Here is a 17,348-nt window from a genome sequence, read left to right as displayed (position 1 = left end):
AGGGGAGGGGCAGAGAGAGAGAAAGACACAGAATCCGAAGCAGGCTCCAGGTTCTGAGCTGTCAGCACAGAATCCAACACAGAGTCTGAACCCATGAACCGCGAGATCATGACCTGAGCTGAAACCGGATGCTCAACCAACTGAGCCACCCAGGCGCCCCTTTAGTCAACTATTAGGAAAACTATGAGCATAAACTCTGAACCACTGCGTGCAGAAAGGTAAGAAATCATGCTCTCAGTATGGAACGCGTTTTGGTCTTTCTTGTTTATAGCAATTTTCCTCTAATGCAAACCGTTTTTTGGTTCTCTAATTTTATCCGTAGCAATTTAATAGCCATGTCAACCCAAACTCAGGCTGGTAGCCAGCCTGCTTTTTAAAAAACTTATTAATTCCATTCCTGGGTATCCATCTGAAAGAATTGAAAGGAGATGTTTACACACCCATGTTCACCACAGCATTGCTCACATTAGCCAAGAGATGAAAACAGCCCAAATGTCTATCGACAGGTAAATGGATAAAGAAAATACAGAATATACAGGGGTGCCTGGCTGGTTCAGTCAGTGGAGCACTTGACTCTGGATCTTAATTTACCCTCTTAATGATTTTTAGGTTTACAGTTCAGTAGTGTTCACTATATCCACATTGTTGTATGACAGATCTCTGGAACTTGTTTTAAGTTTTTATTATATTTATTTTTTAAATGTTTCTATTTTGGGAGAGAGACAGAGCTTGAGTGGGGGAGGGGCAGAGTGAGAGGAGGACACAGAATCTAAGCAGGCTCCAGGCTCTGAGCTGTTGGCACAGAGCCCGACGCGGGGCTTGAACCTACAAACCGTGAGATTGTGACCTGAGCCAAAGTCGGACGCTTAACTGACCGAGCCACCCAGGCGCCCCTTCACATCTTTCTTCTTTCCTCTTAAGCTCCTAGAGACGCTGGGCGAGTATTTTCACAAATAAGCACTATAAATCTTTGACATTTATGAAAGACTCGGAATGGGGAAGAACTCAGAAACGTCCTTTGAAGGGAGCGATTGGGCCTTGTGTTGGGGCGCGGACCTGTTGTCCCTCATGGCCCCCCGCCCCCACTCGGGGCTGCAGGGCCGGCACAGGGTGTCATGGGTCCTCCCCAGCGAGGATGTGAGCGGTCCTGTGCCCAGGCTCTGGGGAAGACGCGAGCAGATTCCTGGACGGCTTCAGAGTTGCAGAAAATAGAACCTTCCCATAAAAGCAACAGCGTCAGATGAATTTTCCAGAAACATAGTGAATTCAACGGGGTGTGTCCTCTAAGGGTAGGTTTCCTTATCTGTGAAGTGGGGCTCGTGATGGCGCTGACGTTTGGTGAGTGAGGGCATCACGGGAGACGCTGGCCCACGGCGACACTCCGCTGGGGCTCTGACTTATAACGGGTCATAGATGGGGTGCCTGGCGCCGGAAGCATGATGTTTCCAATGATCCATCTAGAAAAACTAATCGGAAACGAGTTGGGGAGGGGATGGATTTGCAAATAGACTCTTCTAATTCTTTCTTAAAAGCAGCAGGTCAGTTCTTTCTGTTGTGCGTTGGGAAAGAAATTTCCACCGTGACCACATGCCATGGGGTAGGTCTCCAGTGAAACTGTTTTGCTTCCACACCTCAAAGACTGCTCGAATTCCAGATTAAACTCCAGTAAAACAAGAACAGTGGTGAGCCAACTCAGATTTTCAGGTCCAATTTTGTGTTTCTCCTCTTTCTCCTAGCCCCACACACGCCCAGCCAGCCTGCTGTGGTGTTTGGAAGGCTCTTCTTTTTTTCATTTGACAAACCTCTATTGAGCGCCATGAATGTTGTGTGTGACTGTGGAAAGCAGACCCGTCATGGAGTTGATGCTGTGTGGAGGGGACGTCACTGGCTGGCAGGCTGAGCGTGGATCAAGGAAATAAACCTAGGGAGGGCGTAAGAGCCTGCATCCAACCCAGGCCGGCCTTCTGGAGTGAGCCATGTAAACGAAGAGCTAAAAGTTGAATAGAATTAGCCAGATAGGGGCACCTGGCTGGTTCAGTCAGAACCAATTTGACCACTGATCTCAGGGCTGTGAGTTTGAGCCCCATGTTAGGTGCAGAGATGACAAAAAAAATTAAAAATTAAAAAAAAGAATTAGATAAAGTGGACGATGATGTTGTAAATGGGGGAAAGGTCCAAGGGCAAAGATTTCCAAGGAACTGAAAGCCATTGGAGCCAAGAGAGGACAGTGATCCTGAAATGAGCTAGAGGCAAGGGGTGGGGGGCAAACCTGTGATCCCGAGCTCCGGGGTTGAGGCAGGACTGGAGGGGGCAGGGCCAGAGAAGTGGGCGGGGTGTTGCCAGGATCCAGATGTTGGGATAGAGGAGATGGATTTGGGGTTGGCAACCTCCACTGTTTGCTCCAAGGACTGAATGGATGGTGAGGAAGTGGGGCAGGGGGTTCTAGCAACAAGTGTGGCTGTGAAGATGCGCAGCCTGTGGCGGGGGTTGGTTTTGGTAGTGGTGGTTTTGTTTTTAAGGACAGAAAGGTCTTGGGTTATGGGAAGGAGGAGTAGACGTTATCAGAGGAGAGGATTGGTGAATGCGGGGATGATGTCCTAAGAAGGTTGGAGGGGAGGGGGCTCACAGAGGAGTTGATGCTTTCCGGGAAAGCACCCAAGAACACCGGTGAGAATGCAAGTGGCGGGCGGAGGGGAGGAGAGCGGTGCACCTCGGTGGCTCAGGCAGTTAAGTGTCCAATTCTTGGTTTTGGCTCAGTTTCGTGAATTCTTGCAGTTTCGTGAGTTCAAGCCCCGCATCGGGCTCTGCCCTGACAGTTGGAGCCAGCTTGGGATTCTCTCTCCCTCTCTCTGCCCCGCCCCTCTCTCTCTCTCTCTCTCTCTCTCAAAATAAATAAATAAATAAACAAAAAAAACACAAGTGGGGTGCTGGCAGAGCCTTAAGAGTGGTGTTTCAGATCAAGTGTGAAGTAGAAGGAGACAGCGGGGTGGGGGGGCATTTTGTGGAGAGCAAAGGAGGAGAAATGGGGGGAGACGGAAGGGGCAGTGAACGGTAAGAGCTGGTGCACCTGTGCCATTGCTGTGAGTGCCCAATTGAGGCCGGAGGCCACGGTTCTGCACTGGGGCCAATCTGAACAATCTGGGGGCGCTCTCCCCCTGAGGTCAGCCCTGCCTCCCAGCACCCCACCCCTCTGCTTCAGTCCTCAACCCAGAATGACCTTCCGGCCAGAGAAGTGCCAGGTGCCTCACGACAAAACAGAGTTTCCTAGGACGAGCTTCGCACGTCTGTCCTCAATGGAAGCGCTAGAGTGCGGTCCCTGCAGTGGCGAAATGGTGGCACCACATTTGCAGCGGCAGCCAGGATCCTGCTCAACCTGGAAGGAGCCCCTGGGTCGGGCAGCAGACAGTGAGTTTATTTTTAAACCCAAGTGGGCACTGCAGCTGCCAGGGAGAAGCAGACGGCTCTTGGGGAGAATAGAGATTGGCATCTGGTCAGACACTTGTCAGGACGCCTGCCGGCTGCCAAGTGCGCAGGGGCTCAGACTGGCCGAAGGCCAGGACTGTGCATGAGGGGCCAGCGTCGGGGTGGGGGGAGCAGCAGTTAACGCTTCAGAGCCAAACTGAAGCATCGCCCAGGAAGGCGGGGGGCAGGGGACTCAAGGCCCGAACCCCCAGGCCTGGGCTGCACCCCGAGGCCGCGCAGGCCGGTGAGTATATGAATGCAGCTGTCATCCTTGAGCTCGGGGCTGAGTCGGGCTTGGTCTCAATTCTCAGTTGGTGGTCAGATGGACCACGTGAATGGCGAGACCATAGGGCAGGCAAGTATTAGGGGCATTGTGTCAGCCCGGGGGGCCAGGTGGTCACTTGTTCCCGTACAGCTGACCTGGAGGACTGTGTGTGACCGAGTGGGAGGCTCTCGCGGGGCTCTGCACGGGCCATGTTATCCATGGCTTCACAGCCTTGTCACGCTCAAAGAGCAGGGAGACACTTCTCTCCCGAAGGGTCAGGTCACAACCAGTCCCCGATGCCTCCCAGGTCATTGCAAGGGCTGCCGGGGTGCGCTTCGAGACTTGTCACCTGGGATGGTCGTTAGGCTGTAAGACCTTAGCCCTCTTCCAGGACACAACGCAATAGCTGAGGCCCAGACCTGAAGATGCTTGTTTCCTGCTTTTGCTCTTGACACCAGAAGGTCTGAAGGGCCCCACGGATGCTGGAGCCGAGGCTGGCCGTGCGGGGGGAGGGCGGGCGTCGGGGAGCCGTGTGTGGGTGGTGTGCAGCTCTCAGTCCCTTGCCTCTGCCCGAGAAGTACTTTGGGCCACCGGAGGCTTCCTGGGCACCGAGCTCTGACCTTTCGTGAGGTCTTGTCCTCCGCAGCCAATTCAGGTCTTTCCTGCTCTCGTTCGTTTCCCTTCTTCTGCCCTTGCCTTCTTTCAGCTTCCTAGGTTTAGAGAATGAAACTTAGGAATTCTTGTCTACACCTGTGCTGTCCAGCATGGCAGCCGCTGGCCACATGTGGCTCTTGAGCACTTACAGTGTGGTTAGTGTGGTGGCGTTAAGCCCAAAACACACTCCTGATTTCAAAGACTTAGTACAAAAGACCAAAACTCCCCCCCAAAAAAACCAATGTAACATCTCAGTGATCGTTTTATGTTGATTACATGTTGAGATGAGAATAGTTTGGATAGAATGGATTTGATTAGTTGTATTAATATTAACTTTACCTACTTCTTTTTTTAATGAGGTTACCAGAAAATTTAAAGACACATAGGTTGCTGGCCTTTGTGGGCGACCCGTTTTATTCTGTTGGACACCGGTCTAGGCCCTGGCATGAGCCATAATCAGATTATAGTCAATCCTTCGACTCAACACACGCGTTCTGAGCGTCTGCAGGGTGCAGGGTGGGCTTGGGGATGCCAGCTCGCCATCGTGGCCACCTTCAACTCAGGGGTCACCGAGGAGGCCCATGCAGCAGAACTGGGAATTGAAATTTGATCCCATGATGCATCCAGAAATTCTGAACTGGTGGGTGCCGGGTTAGGGAGGGTGACTCAGAGCCAGTCCCCGGGGTGGTGATCCTGTCAAGGGATTTTCGACTTTTGGAAAAAATGCGTACTTGGGAAATCTCACAATAGCAGGCTTTCCAGCAAATTTTGAACTCCTGGTCCCTTCCGAATTCTTTGGGAAACACTACCAGAATGGCCTGTGACATGTCTGACACCAAAGTAAGTGCTTTTCCAGACTGTTTCCAGATCTGATGCTCCATTCCAGCCCAGAGCCTTCCACCTGGGCAGATGGGAGGTGTGCTGGCATCAGACGGCATAGGCTCCCGCCCTGGAGTTCCCATTGCCAGCGTCCTGCACCTCTGGGCACCCACACAGGTAACTTCTCGAGCTGCGGGGTTCGGGGTTCGCCCTGAGGCTGAGAAGCTGATGTCAAGAGTGACTGAGCGCTGACCTTCACAAGTCACCAGTGACAGGCCTCACTCATGCCCTCTTCCAGGGGCCACATTCTTCACTCCCTGAAGGATCAGCTGTGTGACACATCAGTCTGAAGGTCAGGACAGATGAAGAAACTAGAAGGGAGTGGACATGAGGGAGGAAGAGGGGAGAGGTGGCAGTGGTGATGAAGAAAGTTAGAAGGTTTCCCACCCAGAGCAGACAGGGCGAAGCTAGACAGCAGGCAGCCACTGGTGGGTTTGAGAGGGATCCCAGCTGGGCGCCTGGTCAGCCAGGGTGAGGAGATGGGACCTACATGTCCCAGAAATTCTGAGGGGGGGGGACCAGATATCACAGCAGGTGGGGACCAGGTTGGCGCTGCCCTGAATCCTACCCCCTCTGCATTTGAACGGAGGAAGTGATCCTGGGAGACCCGCCCTTTCTGGAATGGGGCTCTGCTTCTGCAACTTCCAGCTGCCCGGTCTCTCCAGGCCCTTGACGGCTGCTATTTCCAGCTCCCATTATCTCTACTGTATCTTACGTCGCTTTCATTCCCTGCCCCCACCTCTCGTCTTTCCCCTGAAAAAGCAGGACTTCCAGAGCCAGATAGCTCCCGGCCCAAAGCCTCGAACTGGGGAGGTGTGCCAGGGGCTCTAAGCCCTGGCCTTGCTCCGTCCCTCTCTGGCGGTGGTGACGGAGTCGCAGAGGTCGAGAAACAGCAGATTCGCTGCAGGTTGAAGAGCAGGCGCCCCAGCACCAGATCAGTGGTTTTATCCACCTTTCCGGAATCTCTTGGGAGGCAAGAGAAGCTTCTCTGGCTCTAACCCTAAAAGGGAAGTCAAGTCTCCTGCCTTTGGGTAAGAGGCTTCCTATTCACCTCTGCCTCTGCTTTGCCAAAGCCAGGGGAAGGCCGTGATCTTTGCTGGGAGAGCCGAGGAGCGGAAGTGCTGGCCCTCCACCCTGCCAGCGCCTGTTTCCTGGCCAGGAATGGAAAACTACACCCCCTGGCCCGGGGCTCCCAGCACCCAGTCCTGGGGGCTCACTTCCTCCCCTCCCAGTCATCACTTTCCCTCCGGGGCCAGGGAAGGGTCCTGAGTCACGGTTGAGGTCATTTATAGAAAAAGAGACACAAGTTGGTGTGAGCTCCGTGGAAGCCCCAGGACATGATCTTTAATTGATGTTCTTGTCCCTGCCTGCCCACCCCGAGCCCCCGATGACATATTTACAGGATGCTGTATGGAGCCAGCTCCAGGCCCGGGCCAGTGTGGCCTCTGCTCCTCCCTGGGTGCTGCTGGGGTGGGCACTGCCCAGAGGGGGCGGGAGGATGCAGACAGTTGGGAGCCCGGTGGGCTGGTCACAGGAAGTCTTGAGTCCCGCACGTCCCCACGCCCGCTCCCCACGTGTGTGCCCACACAGGCATGTCTGCGTGTCTAGAGGTATTCACACTCGTGCAGAGATGTGGATTCAAACGCTTGTACCACCAGAGAGTGTCCGGAAGCAGCAGTGCGAACCCCAGCCCTTCCCCTCCTGCTTGTGGGGCTGGTGGGGCAGGCCTGGCCGGATGGTGCCCCGCCCACCCCTTCTCTTGGGCAGTGCCAGCTGGACCGCAGTATTGAGGACCCCACTGTAGCCACATCCGGCCACCCAAAAGGGTGTCAATGGGTCCCAGTCCCCAGTTTGCCCTGAGGGATGGTGCAGATAAACAAGGAGCCTTTTCCTCCTCACGGATGCCCCAGAAACAGAGAGACCATAACCACTCGAAGGCCCTGGGGTGTTCAGAAACCCCTGCGGAGTCTGGGTGGGGTATTCCTGGGGAGCGGGGCTCTGCTCATTTGTGGCTTTCATCTCATAAGGTAGCTTGATCCCCATCTCGCCCTTGCCAGCTGGTTTTCAGCAGTCGAGCCAAGGCTCCACTGTGCCATGGGCCTTGAGGGAAGGCCATGGGCAGGACTGAGTTTGTGGGAGGGTCGAGGAACCCCTACGGCCTCCGCCCGTCTCTCAGGCTCAGCTGCCGTGGGACTCAGAGGACGTAATGGGAGAACAACTGTAAACTTACTACTCAGCCCTGGAATGGGGGGTAAGGAGCAGAATGGGTTTGACAGGGCCTGGAGGACTTTTCTAGAAGCTGAGGATCAGACAGGAGACCCGCCTTTTCTTACCTCCTCTTGTACATCACAGGCAAAACCCCTTACCCTCCAGTCACTGGGCCATCCCTGGCTTTTCCTGCTTGGGAGAATCCTCCCTGGGAAGATGGCCTGGGACCTCTAGGTGCCTCTGGGGGGCATCTAAACCCTGAGTCAGCCCCGGAATCACCCTTCTTAAAAGGGGGAAGGTGCCATTTTAGTTCAGGGACTGTATTTTCTAGACCCCCAAATACATGCGTCCCGGCAGGGACAGCAGGATGGTCACTTTGAAATTGAAGACAATCTGGGACATGTGGTCGTCGCACCCATGACCGAGGCCTTGGGCACAGAACAGGCAGCTTTGGTTTGAATCAGCGCTCATTCTGCTCTCCAAGCTCAGCAGGGCTGGGCCGAGGGGCAAGCAAGGACGCCCTACCCCTGCGTGGCTTGGGGACGGCTGTGTTCAATGAGAGGATTCCAGGTGTGATCATCCAGGGGAAGGGCCCCGGGAAGGGCCAGGCCTCAGTTCCTCTGGTCCCTCCTGGAAATGTCAAAGTATCCCCACAACTTCCCTCGCCCCAGCACCCCCAAAGTTACATTCATCAGTTAAGATTCAGTTAAAAAAAAAAAAAGTGTAGATGTCAGCTCCCTCCCCCTAAGTAAGTCCCAGAGCGCTAAAACCCTGGTCCCAGCTGCCTGGTTTTGAAGAGGGGCCTTCCCAGGCCATGCCCACTGGGGAGCATCCCTCGAGCCCCTTCCCCCACCTCGAGCTGCGGCAATCCATGACGATGGAAGCTACATTCACACAGGGAGAGTTGGTGTGCAAGGCCAAAGCCGCATGAGGTGGGGCAAGAGCCCATGAGGGAAAGGCCTGGTCCACCCTGGTGGTGACGGGCAGGGCCACAGTCCCCCGCCCAAACCCCCCTGGGACCAGGAGTTGAAGGGCTTGGGCCTGGAAGACATTTGCATGGTGCCTCCCTCCGTGGCTGGGCGGGGGCAGCCTCGTGGTTCAGGGTGGAGACGGTGGGCGCCAGGCTCGGAGGGAGGGGGGTGGCACTTAGGCCCCTCCGGACCTGGAACGGAGAGGGGGCATCAGGGGAGGAGGTGAGGCAGGGCCCAGAGGGAGAGCCCCTGAGCCGGGCCCTGGGAGGTCAGTGCTGGGCCCTAGAGGCGGCAAGTCACAGGCTGGCCAGGGAGGGGATCTGGTGGGAAGTTCAGACAGCGGTGACATGGAAGACACAACAGATGGGACGCAGAGGTAGGCTCCCCTCCCGGGGGGTGGGGGCTGCAGGGGACACAGCTCCAGGGCCCACCTGGGCAGGGGTGATGTGGCCATTGGAAGGGCAGGAGGAAGTGGACCAAGGCCTGGGAGAGCAGGTGGGCAGGAGGAAGGGGCAAGGGCAGGCTGAGGGCTTCTTCCCGGCGCGGGGCTCTCCCACCCCTGTAGTGACAGCAGTGACAGCAGGGAATCAGCCCCTGGCTCCCCCATCAACAGAATGTGAGGTGACGAATGAGATGGAGGAGACAGGGACAGCGGGAGGGATGACGTGGCCGGCGTCACACTGCCCCCTGCTGGGTCGGGTCGTACCTTCCCCGGCGGATGTTTCTGCAGAGCCAAGGAGAGGACAGGCAGAGAGAGAGAGAGAGGAAAAGGCGCCATCTGTGACCTTGCCCTTGTATCAGAGAGGGCCTTTCTGGCTCCAATGAGACCCCGTTGCCCCTTGGCCAGGGTCCCTAGGACCTAGTCACTAATGACAGGCCTAGAGAGAGATAACCTGGGTTTGAGTCCCGATTCCACACCTAACACCCCACATGACCTGGGCCTCAGGTCCCTCCTCTGCATCTTGAAGGGGTTAGACCAGCTAGAGGGCCCAAAACTTAGATGCTCACAGAACACGGTAGGCTAGGTGGGGCCTAGGGACTGGCTGGGGCCTAGGGACGGAAGACACAGCCCTGGTTCAGGCCGCCCCTGCTCAGCTCCATACCACGGCTGTGCTGGGATGAACTGAGGGCCAGTCTTCTTTTGCAAGAGAAGCTCAGAATCAGGACTATTAATGTAAACGCTCTTGGTTTTTTAAATGTGAGCAAAACAAGGCCCTGTGGCTGGCTCAGTCTCTGGCTTATTAGCTTAACTTCTCAGAAAGGCCCCCTCACCTCCAATAGTCTGGGGTTCCAATACCCCTCCCCCCAAGAACACCTAGGGACGTGGGGGGCATGTGTGTGTCTCTTACTTAAATCCCCAGCCTGTGCCGCCCAGGACGATGGCTGCAACCAGGACAGCCCCGGCGATGGAGCCGATGATGATGTTGGTACCACTGGGACCTGGGGAGGAGGGCAGGGCTCAGTGGGCAGGGACAGGCGTGGAGACGGGGAGAGACAGAGCCCCATCCCGGCCAGCTGCTGCCTCACCCTTGTATCTCTCCGTCTCCCCCGTGGGTGGAGACGTGGGTAGGGGGTTGTGAATGCTGCAGTCTTTGCCTGTCCAGTCGGGCTGACAGATGCACTTCCCTTCGTTGCTGCAGACCTAGAGGTGCGGGGGGGGGGGCGGGGACAGGGGGGCAGCAGAGGTGAGAGGGGCTCGGCCCCTTCATGAGCTCCTCCCACCATCCCTGGCCCCCAGGTGCGCACTCCGTGGTGGGAGCAGATCCGGCGTTCCCCGCTGCCGGGGCAGGTGCTGAAGTTGAAGGCCGAGGCGGGCAGGCAGCGATGATCCAGACACAGCATGTTGGGCCCACAGGCTGTGCCGTCCTCCACGTAACTCAGGTCGGAGCCGTCGGCCAGCTGGACGTGGCCACCCCTGGGGAACCGGCACGGCCAGCCTCAGCCCTTGCCCCCCACCCCCACTGAGGCTGCAGCCTGCCATTCCCCAGGCAGGGACCCAGCCCAAACCTGCAGTCCAGCTCCTTGCCCTGGTGGTAGAAGGTGACACTGCTGATGTCTCCCCCCAGATCTCCCAGTCGCGGAGCTCCTGAGATGTTGACACAGAGGAGGAAGCCACAGAGCACGTCCCTGTTGGGGCGGCATGGAGACAGTGAGCCCCAAGTCTGACCACCAACCCTCCTCCTCCTACTCCTACTACTGAACTCGAACCTGCCTTCTCCCCACCGCCTGATTATTCATATATTCTCTGTTGGGACTCATAGGCTCATCCTAGAACCTTCTGTCCCAACTCTGAAAAAACCCTCCCCAGCCCCAGAGCTGAGGAGGCCAACCAGGAGCCTTGGCCACTCACTGTTTATTGCACTGGACCCAGCCTGACCCCTTGCGTCCACAGTTCCCACGCTCTGTCCCCTCCACGTTCAGCTTCTCATAGCAGAAGCGATCAGCAGCCGCTGTAAGGAGACGATACCAGGCATCACCCACTCATACCAGAACCCTCCCGGGGACCTCAGGCCTGCACCTCCAACACTCTGGCCTGATCCCCAGTCCAGCTGGGTTCCTGAGATCCCGGAGAGCCACACACTTGTAAGAGAGTTATTTTTAGCTGGAACTTGCCCCTCCCCAGCCTCTTGATTCTGGTCCTCCAGAGTCCCCTCCCCCACTTCTAGCCAAAGACTCACCATGGCCCCAAAGGGCTTGGCACTGCCGGTCCCGGGTTTTGCAGCGACCTCCATAGCAGCGGCCCTAAGGGACAAACAGGAGACAAGGGACTGAGACACTGAGTGGTCAGAGTGGATACAAGACAAGAGACTACTGAGCCAGACGCCCAGAGGGGTTGGAGCCCCCCCCCCCCCCCCCGCCATCATACCTGTTCATGATCGCAGTAGTAACCATCCAGCTTGTGCAGGTTAGGGGGACACTGTGGAGAGATGCTGGACTGAGAGCTGGGGGATGAAGGGATGCCTGATGCCCCTCCTCTCGGGGCTGATAGTACAGGGCTCTCCCATGCCAAGGACAAGAGGTCTGGCTCAGAACTCAGGCTGGCAAATCCCATAGCCTCTCCAATCTTCCTGTTTCCTGTACCGAGTTCACAGAGCTGGGAGAACTAAATGGAACTAAATACCTGGCACATGATAAGAACTTAAGAAATGTTAACTAATATTACACACTCTGATCCCGAGCACACACCAGGCACCGTGCCAGGCCCTGGGAACCCCAGCCAGATTACACTGACATAATGACTGAAGGACAAAACCGGGTGCCATGAAGAACCCGTTTCTCAGTTGAGGAAACTGAGGCTGCCCAGCGGCGGCGACACCAGCAGAGGAGCAAAGGGCCTCAGATAGCAGTAGCCCCACGGAGCCAAACCCATAGGAATAGAGGTTGCCTCGCTCGGGGGCCCCTCAAGGCAGCTGGGCCGGACGGACCTGGCTCGAGTCCCCGGTGCAGGTCTCCGCGATGTCGCATTCGTTCACGGCCTCTCGACAGGACACACCTCGCGGCTCGTACTGGGAAAGGGATCGTGGCTCGGGCCAGAACCGCCGACCTCCCGCCCGCGTTTTCCAAGGGCCCCTCACGCTTCTTGGCCCCTCCTCGCCCCGCCCCCGGCCCCTCCCAGCCCACTTAGCACCGCCCCCAGGCCCCGCTCAAGGTTCCGACTCTTCCACCACCTCTGGGTAGGTGCCTCGTCCCCTTCCTCGTAGCTCCTCCTTTAGCAGGCCCTTGGGGGCGCACGCCCCGCCCTTCTCCCACTCCATTGGTGCTTTCTTTGCATCAAGTCCCGCCTCCCACTTATTCCGCCTCCAGCGGCTCCTCCTCCCTCAGCCCCGCCCCTTATCGAGAAGTCCTAAGCCACATCCCACCAAAGTGTGGCTTCTGTCCCTACCCGGCGGTAGGTGCCCCTTACCTTGCAGCGGCGACAGCAGAGCCCGTCGCTGCACATGGCATCGTGAGTCAGGGTGCATTTCTTGCAGCAATTCCCGCCCGCACGGCTGCACTCCTGAGGGACGCAGGGACAAGGGAGGTGGGCAAGTCCTGACCCTTCCCACCCAGACCTCTGGCGCGCGCCCCTGTCCCCCATCTGTCGCCCTCACTAGTCTCACCTGCACCGAGCCACAGTCGCACTCCTCTCCCGCCTCCACGAAGCCGTTCCCACACTCAGGCGGGTCCAGGAGCTGAACAGGGAAGGGATGTCAGAAGTCTGGCCTGGACCCTGTGCAAGCCTCGTTCCCACGTCCCCACTCAGGGGCTGGTACCTTGAGGGGCTTGTTGAAGAGACAGCTCCCACCTCCCTCCTGCAGAAACTGGTTGTATTCGTCGATGCTGCAGCGCGAGAACTTGCGGGGCAGGTAGAATCTGGGCAGGGGTAAGGGACGGAACCGCTGAGTCCCAGCCCACACCTTGTCCTCTAGCCCACTCTCTGCTCCCTTCTAAAGACTGGGGATGGGGTGCACAGGGGGACTAGGTCACCGTCTCGAGGAGCCTAAGGACCTATGTGTCCGAAGACTGCATGATAATCCTCCGTCCGTCAAGCAGAAGTGGGCAGGGGACGTTGCTCCTGTACCCCCCTCCCACCAAACCTCAGGAGTTGGAGGTTGGAGCGCTGAGGAAAGTGCCTCCAAATAAGGCTTTGGCGGCACCCAGTGGCGACAGCGCGCACTACAGTCTAGCAGACTAGGGAATCTGGGTCTCCTGGTGCAGGGTCCTCCGAAAATTGGGCTTCTTGAAATCCTAAGTGGTTCCAATAGCTGGGCCTCTTGAGGCCACTGGGTCCAGACTACCACCCACTTGGTCCAGATTTTAACCTCGCCCACGACCCTCCCCTGGTTTGTCCCTAAGAACTCACCCAGTGTCCTCCATGATGCAGCCCAGCCAGTTGTCCGGGCATTTGCAGTCCCCTGAGGAGCGAACCAAGCGGATATAAGGGAGCGTGGAGGACTTCCTCCCTCCCAGGGACACGCTCCTCACTTCTAAAGCTGCCGGGAGGGGGGTCTAGGCTGGTTGTGGGACCACAGGGGGTCTTCATGGATACCTGCTGAGCTCCGGTGTTTATTCCACATCATGCCCAGGTTCTGCCCCAGTGTTTGGGCCAGGGTCACTGCCATAGCCCCCATGTTGTCGTACTTGAGGTGAGGAAGATGGAGCACAAAGAAGTCTATATCCCTCCAAAGGCACAGGGCTCGTGCCCTTCTCGCCCCTCTCCCTTCCACCGCCCCCCATACCCCACACTGCTTACCTCATTCACACCCCCACCCCTGGACAGCGAGCAGATGCCCCCCACGTAGGCGGCCCCACTGCTGGTGCTCTGGAAAGTCCTGCCCCTGCGAGAGAGAGGGCTGTCAGGAGAACTCCCTGCCCTGCCAAGGTGGCTTCCCTAGGCTGTCAAGGGGAGGCTGGGGAGCCTCCCACACTAGAGCTCTTCCTCAGGGAGGTGAGCACTGCCCTTCCTATCAGCCTGTGTGACCTCAGGTAAGCCCCGCCCCCTCTCTGGGTCGGTTTGTTCATTAGCCAAATGAGAGGCTCCTATAAGATCATCTCTAAGGAGTTTTTTTATCAGACTTCTTTCTTCTATCTATCGGGCACTGGATCCTTGAGGAAGGAATGCTGGGGCACTTCGAAAGAAGAAGAGGGATAAAGGGGAAATGAGGCAGAGGGAGATCCTGGGGGCAGGGAAGTGGACAGCAGCCCAAGATGTAGGGGAAGCTGTCCAGCCTGTTCTAAGTGGCCGGGGGCTGGTGCAAGGTGAGCCCGGTGCCCAGGCCCTGCATGAGCGCTGGCACAGAGCAAGTGGTCAGCAGCCCCACGCACCACAGGGACCAGGAGAGGCCGACAGGACGCGTGGGCTGGGGGACTCACGAGAAGAGATGAGTGGCATCACTGGGCTCAGGCAGACCCTCCCGCCGATAGACCATGAGCCGAGCTAAGGTCTCCAGGAGGTCATCCTGCACCTGGATCTTGTCCCCATCTGCCCACGTTTCCATGGCAACTAACACGATGCGGGTGTTGAGCTGCTCCTTGTACATCTGGGCTCAGAGGGGAGAAGATAAGGGTGGGGCTGGAGGGCAGGGGAGTGTGTGGGGGGACAGGGCTAGAGAAGGGCCTGTCTCTCCCTATCAGAGGTGGACAGCCCCCCCCCACCCCCCCAGAGCTCACCCATGCATGTGTGTGGCAGGGCACTGGGGCGGGGGCGATGGAGGAGCAGAAAGGGGAGGCAGCTCACCACATCTGCCAGGTTCACAACGGACTTGGCAAAGTTGCTGGTGAGGACCACCGACTGGCGCATCTGCTCAAACTGGGAGGAAAGAGAGTGGGCAGGGGGCCAGGCTGCTTCGTGCCCCCCATCCCAGGGTTGCCCCCAGGCTGCGATCTTACCAGCTGGTGGTCGTTGACCACGATCAGCTCCACGTACTTGGTCTCACTGTGCACAGTAGGGTGGCCCCGGCGGACCTGGGGGGTGGGTGGGCACTTGGAATCAGTCACCTCCATGCCCAGCATCAGGGCCAAGCCATGGACAGGTTCCAGAGTGCTGAACCCCAATCAGGGACAATGCCAGTCCCCCGCTGGTGGGGTCCCCTCAGCCTTGGTACGAGGGCACACAGTCTCAGTTTGTCCATAATGCGGACAGGTGTAGACACGGGTGGTAGGAAACGGGGTGGGGGACTTCTCCCCGGGCATCGTTCCCTGGCTCCCAGCCACATCTGAACCCTCCTTTGCCCCAGTCATGGATGGGGTGTCCTGCTCTGGACCACAGCCTGAGGGCTCTGCAGCCCGAGGTCTGTGCGGGCCCCCGTACCTGCCTTTTCCTTCTCAGCCTCGGCCGGTTCACAGGAGCAGAATGCGCAGGGGCAGCAAATAGGCAGCCTGGGGGGAGGGGCCAGGTGAGGGAGGCACAGCCGGCCCCCTCCCCAGCCCCACTTTCCCTCCCTTACCTGGTTCCCTGCATCCGAGGGGGGCTGGGAGGAGAGGGGTCCGGTAAATGAGGTGGGGGAGGGGTCCCTGCAATGAGGGGGAATTAGTTCTTGGGGGGCTGACCAGGTCTGCTCTGAGCCCAGATGAGGGGGGACAGCTCCAGCCCTTCCCCCCACCCCACCCGAGGGTGACCCAGAACTGGCCAGAGCTCCCATGTCGGATCTGATCTCCCAGATGCTCAGATTCCGGGGTTAAGACCTGGGGTCGCCCTGAGAGACAGGGGCAAAGGACACTGGAGCCCAAAGGGAGGTTACTTGAGGGACAGAGGGGACATTGGAGCTGAGGGCACAGGGGGAGGGAACCAGAGCCGGGGTGACTGAGGAGGGCAGTAAGGCTGAGGTTACCAAGGGAGGAGGCAGCGACAGCCATTGGGAACAGCCATGGGATGAGCGGAGCAGGGCTGCGGGAGGGGACGGTGAGGGGCTCACCTGGGGGCGTTCCGGAGGCCTGGCCATCTCGAGGGGCTCCACGATGTAGGTGAAGTTCCCATCAGAGAAGACCCCACTGCAGAGAGAGAGGTGCAGCTCCCCACCATGCCTCCCCAGGCCGGGGGCTGGAGGCTTTTCCTGGTGCCCAGCCCCTCCCCATACTCACTGCAGCCCCTGGCAGGTGGAGAGGGCGGCAAAGGAGTGGGGGTTCCCCCGGAGTTTCCCCTGGTAGTAGCAGTGGTCTCCGGCCCCCTGGAGGAGCAGAAATGAGCAGACATGCCCCCTGCCCTGGCAGGAGAGGTCAGGGCCACCAAGGCTGCTCGGGGCACAGGTGGGTGTGGTTCCTGGGGGTCTGGGGCCTGCTTCTACTCTGGGTGTGCTCCTAATTTGCTGTTTCACCGGGACAAGTTCCTAGCCCTCTCTGGGCCTCCTTCACCTCACCTGCAGGATGAGGAAGCTGGACTACATCTGTGGTTCTCAACCATCTGGAGCACGGTTCAGATTCCTCTGAGAACTAGCACTCATGTGCCGGGTACTGTGCTAAGCACTTAACACAGACGAGCTCGCTTACTCAGATGAAAGCTGCGGACTGCCCCCCGCCCCTGCCACCCCGCACGCACACACAACTGCACACACAGCGTGTTCATGGACACCACTGCCTCCGTGGACCCCCTGTGGACACAGTCTGGGGCTGAGGAACTGTGAGTCGCAGGTGTCCACTTGGCTGGGGCTCTCGGGTCAGAGGGGATAAGCACCCCCACCCCCTCCCTGCTCCTGCACAATTATTTGTGCTCCAGTTACTGAACTGGCTGGTTGGGGGGTGCGGGGGTGGGGAAGGAGGCTATTTATAGACACTCATTCATCTTTGCTCAGGCCCTTGGGCCTCTGGGGCTGGGACCCTGGTGTCCCAGGCAGCCAGAAATTCCCAAGGCCTTGGTGCTGAGCAAGAAGGGCATTTCCCCAACTCCTAGAAGTGTCTGGGCACGGAGCAGGGAGGGCCCTTGAAAGCCTTCATGTCAGGTAGAGAGGCTGGCTGGGAGTCAGACCTTGGGAGCTGGGTGAAGGGAGCTTGGGCTCCATGCCACTGCACAGGCCACCCTGACTCTGACCTTGGGAGCCTCCATGGTGGGGACAGATGGAGGGTCCCAAGAGGCTGGGCCCACCCGAGTATAGGGTGTCCCTCGGACCCCAACTCCAGGGACCACCTCCCTCTTCGTTCCACCTCCCCTGGCCCCTTCCCGAGGCACTCACGGTGCTGTGCTGGGTTGTCCCCTCCCGGCTAAAATGGCGCTCCACATATTGTGAGGAGAGGAGGTGACTGAAACAGACAGAGTGGGCAGGAGCAAGGAGGGGGTCACTGCTAGGGCTGGGTCAGTCTAGGGTCCCACTGCAGCTCAGATTCAGGTCACAGTACCCGGCTCTGCCCCCATCCCCCCACCCAGCCACGTCCAGGCTGTGCTTTTGCCTGCCCACCCGCTGCCCTTCCTCCCAGGCTCCAGGCCACACTCACTGGTT

General features: G+C 58.1%; 1 protein-coding gene across 1 annotated transcript; it reads right to left on the bottom strand.

Annotated features, from left to right (window-relative positions):
- Nucleotides 1-6,567: 6,567 nt before the first annotated feature.
- On the bottom strand, nt 6,568-15,909 carry ADAM11 (ADAM metallopeptidase domain 11). The gene is made up of 21 exons (XM_029928297.1): nt 15,834-15,909; nt 15,366-15,432; nt 15,234-15,297; nt 14,809-14,883; nt 14,657-14,728; nt 14,293-14,459; nt 13,673-13,757; nt 13,469-13,559; nt 13,283-13,334; nt 12,693-12,792; nt 12,540-12,611; nt 12,344-12,436; nt 11,865-11,945; nt 11,306-11,356; nt 11,118-11,181; nt 10,790-10,889; nt 10,447-10,566; nt 10,186-10,354; nt 9,967-10,081; nt 9,789-9,879; nt 6,568-9,163 (listed from the first exon to the last, which is right to left on the bottom strand). The coding sequence occupies exons 2-21, from the start codon at nt 15,377-15,379 to the stop codon at nt 9,115-9,117; spliced, it is 1,725 nt and encodes a 574-aa protein (XP_029784157.1). The 5' UTR covers nt 15,380-15,432; nt 15,834-15,909; the 3' UTR covers nt 6,568-9,114.
- Nucleotides 15,910-17,348: the final 1,439 nt, after the last annotated feature.

This window comes from Suricata suricatta, chromosome 17 (genome assembly GCF_006229205.1).
Source record: "Suricata suricatta isolate VVHF042 chromosome 17, meerkat_22Aug2017_6uvM2_HiC, whole genome shotgun sequence".
Classification (NCBI taxonomy): domain Eukaryota; kingdom Metazoa; phylum Chordata; class Mammalia; order Carnivora; family Herpestidae; genus Suricata; species Suricata suricatta.
The sequence above is the reverse complement of the archived record's forward strand: the minus strand, read 5'-3'. Positions and strand labels throughout refer to the sequence as shown.

What these genes read in the sequence shown, in the direction of transcription:
- ADAM11 (XM_029928297.1), bottom strand. An exon ending in TCTTCAACAAGCCCCTCAAG is followed by an intron (nt 12,612 to 12,692) that starts GTACCAGCCCCT and finishes TTCCCTGTTCAG; the next exon opens with CTCCTGGACCCGCCTGAGTG. An exon ending in GGCACAGGCTGGGGATTTAA is followed by an intron (nt 9,164 to 9,788) that starts GTAAGAGACACA and finishes TTGGCTCTGCAG; the next exon opens with AAACATCCGCCGGGGAAGGT.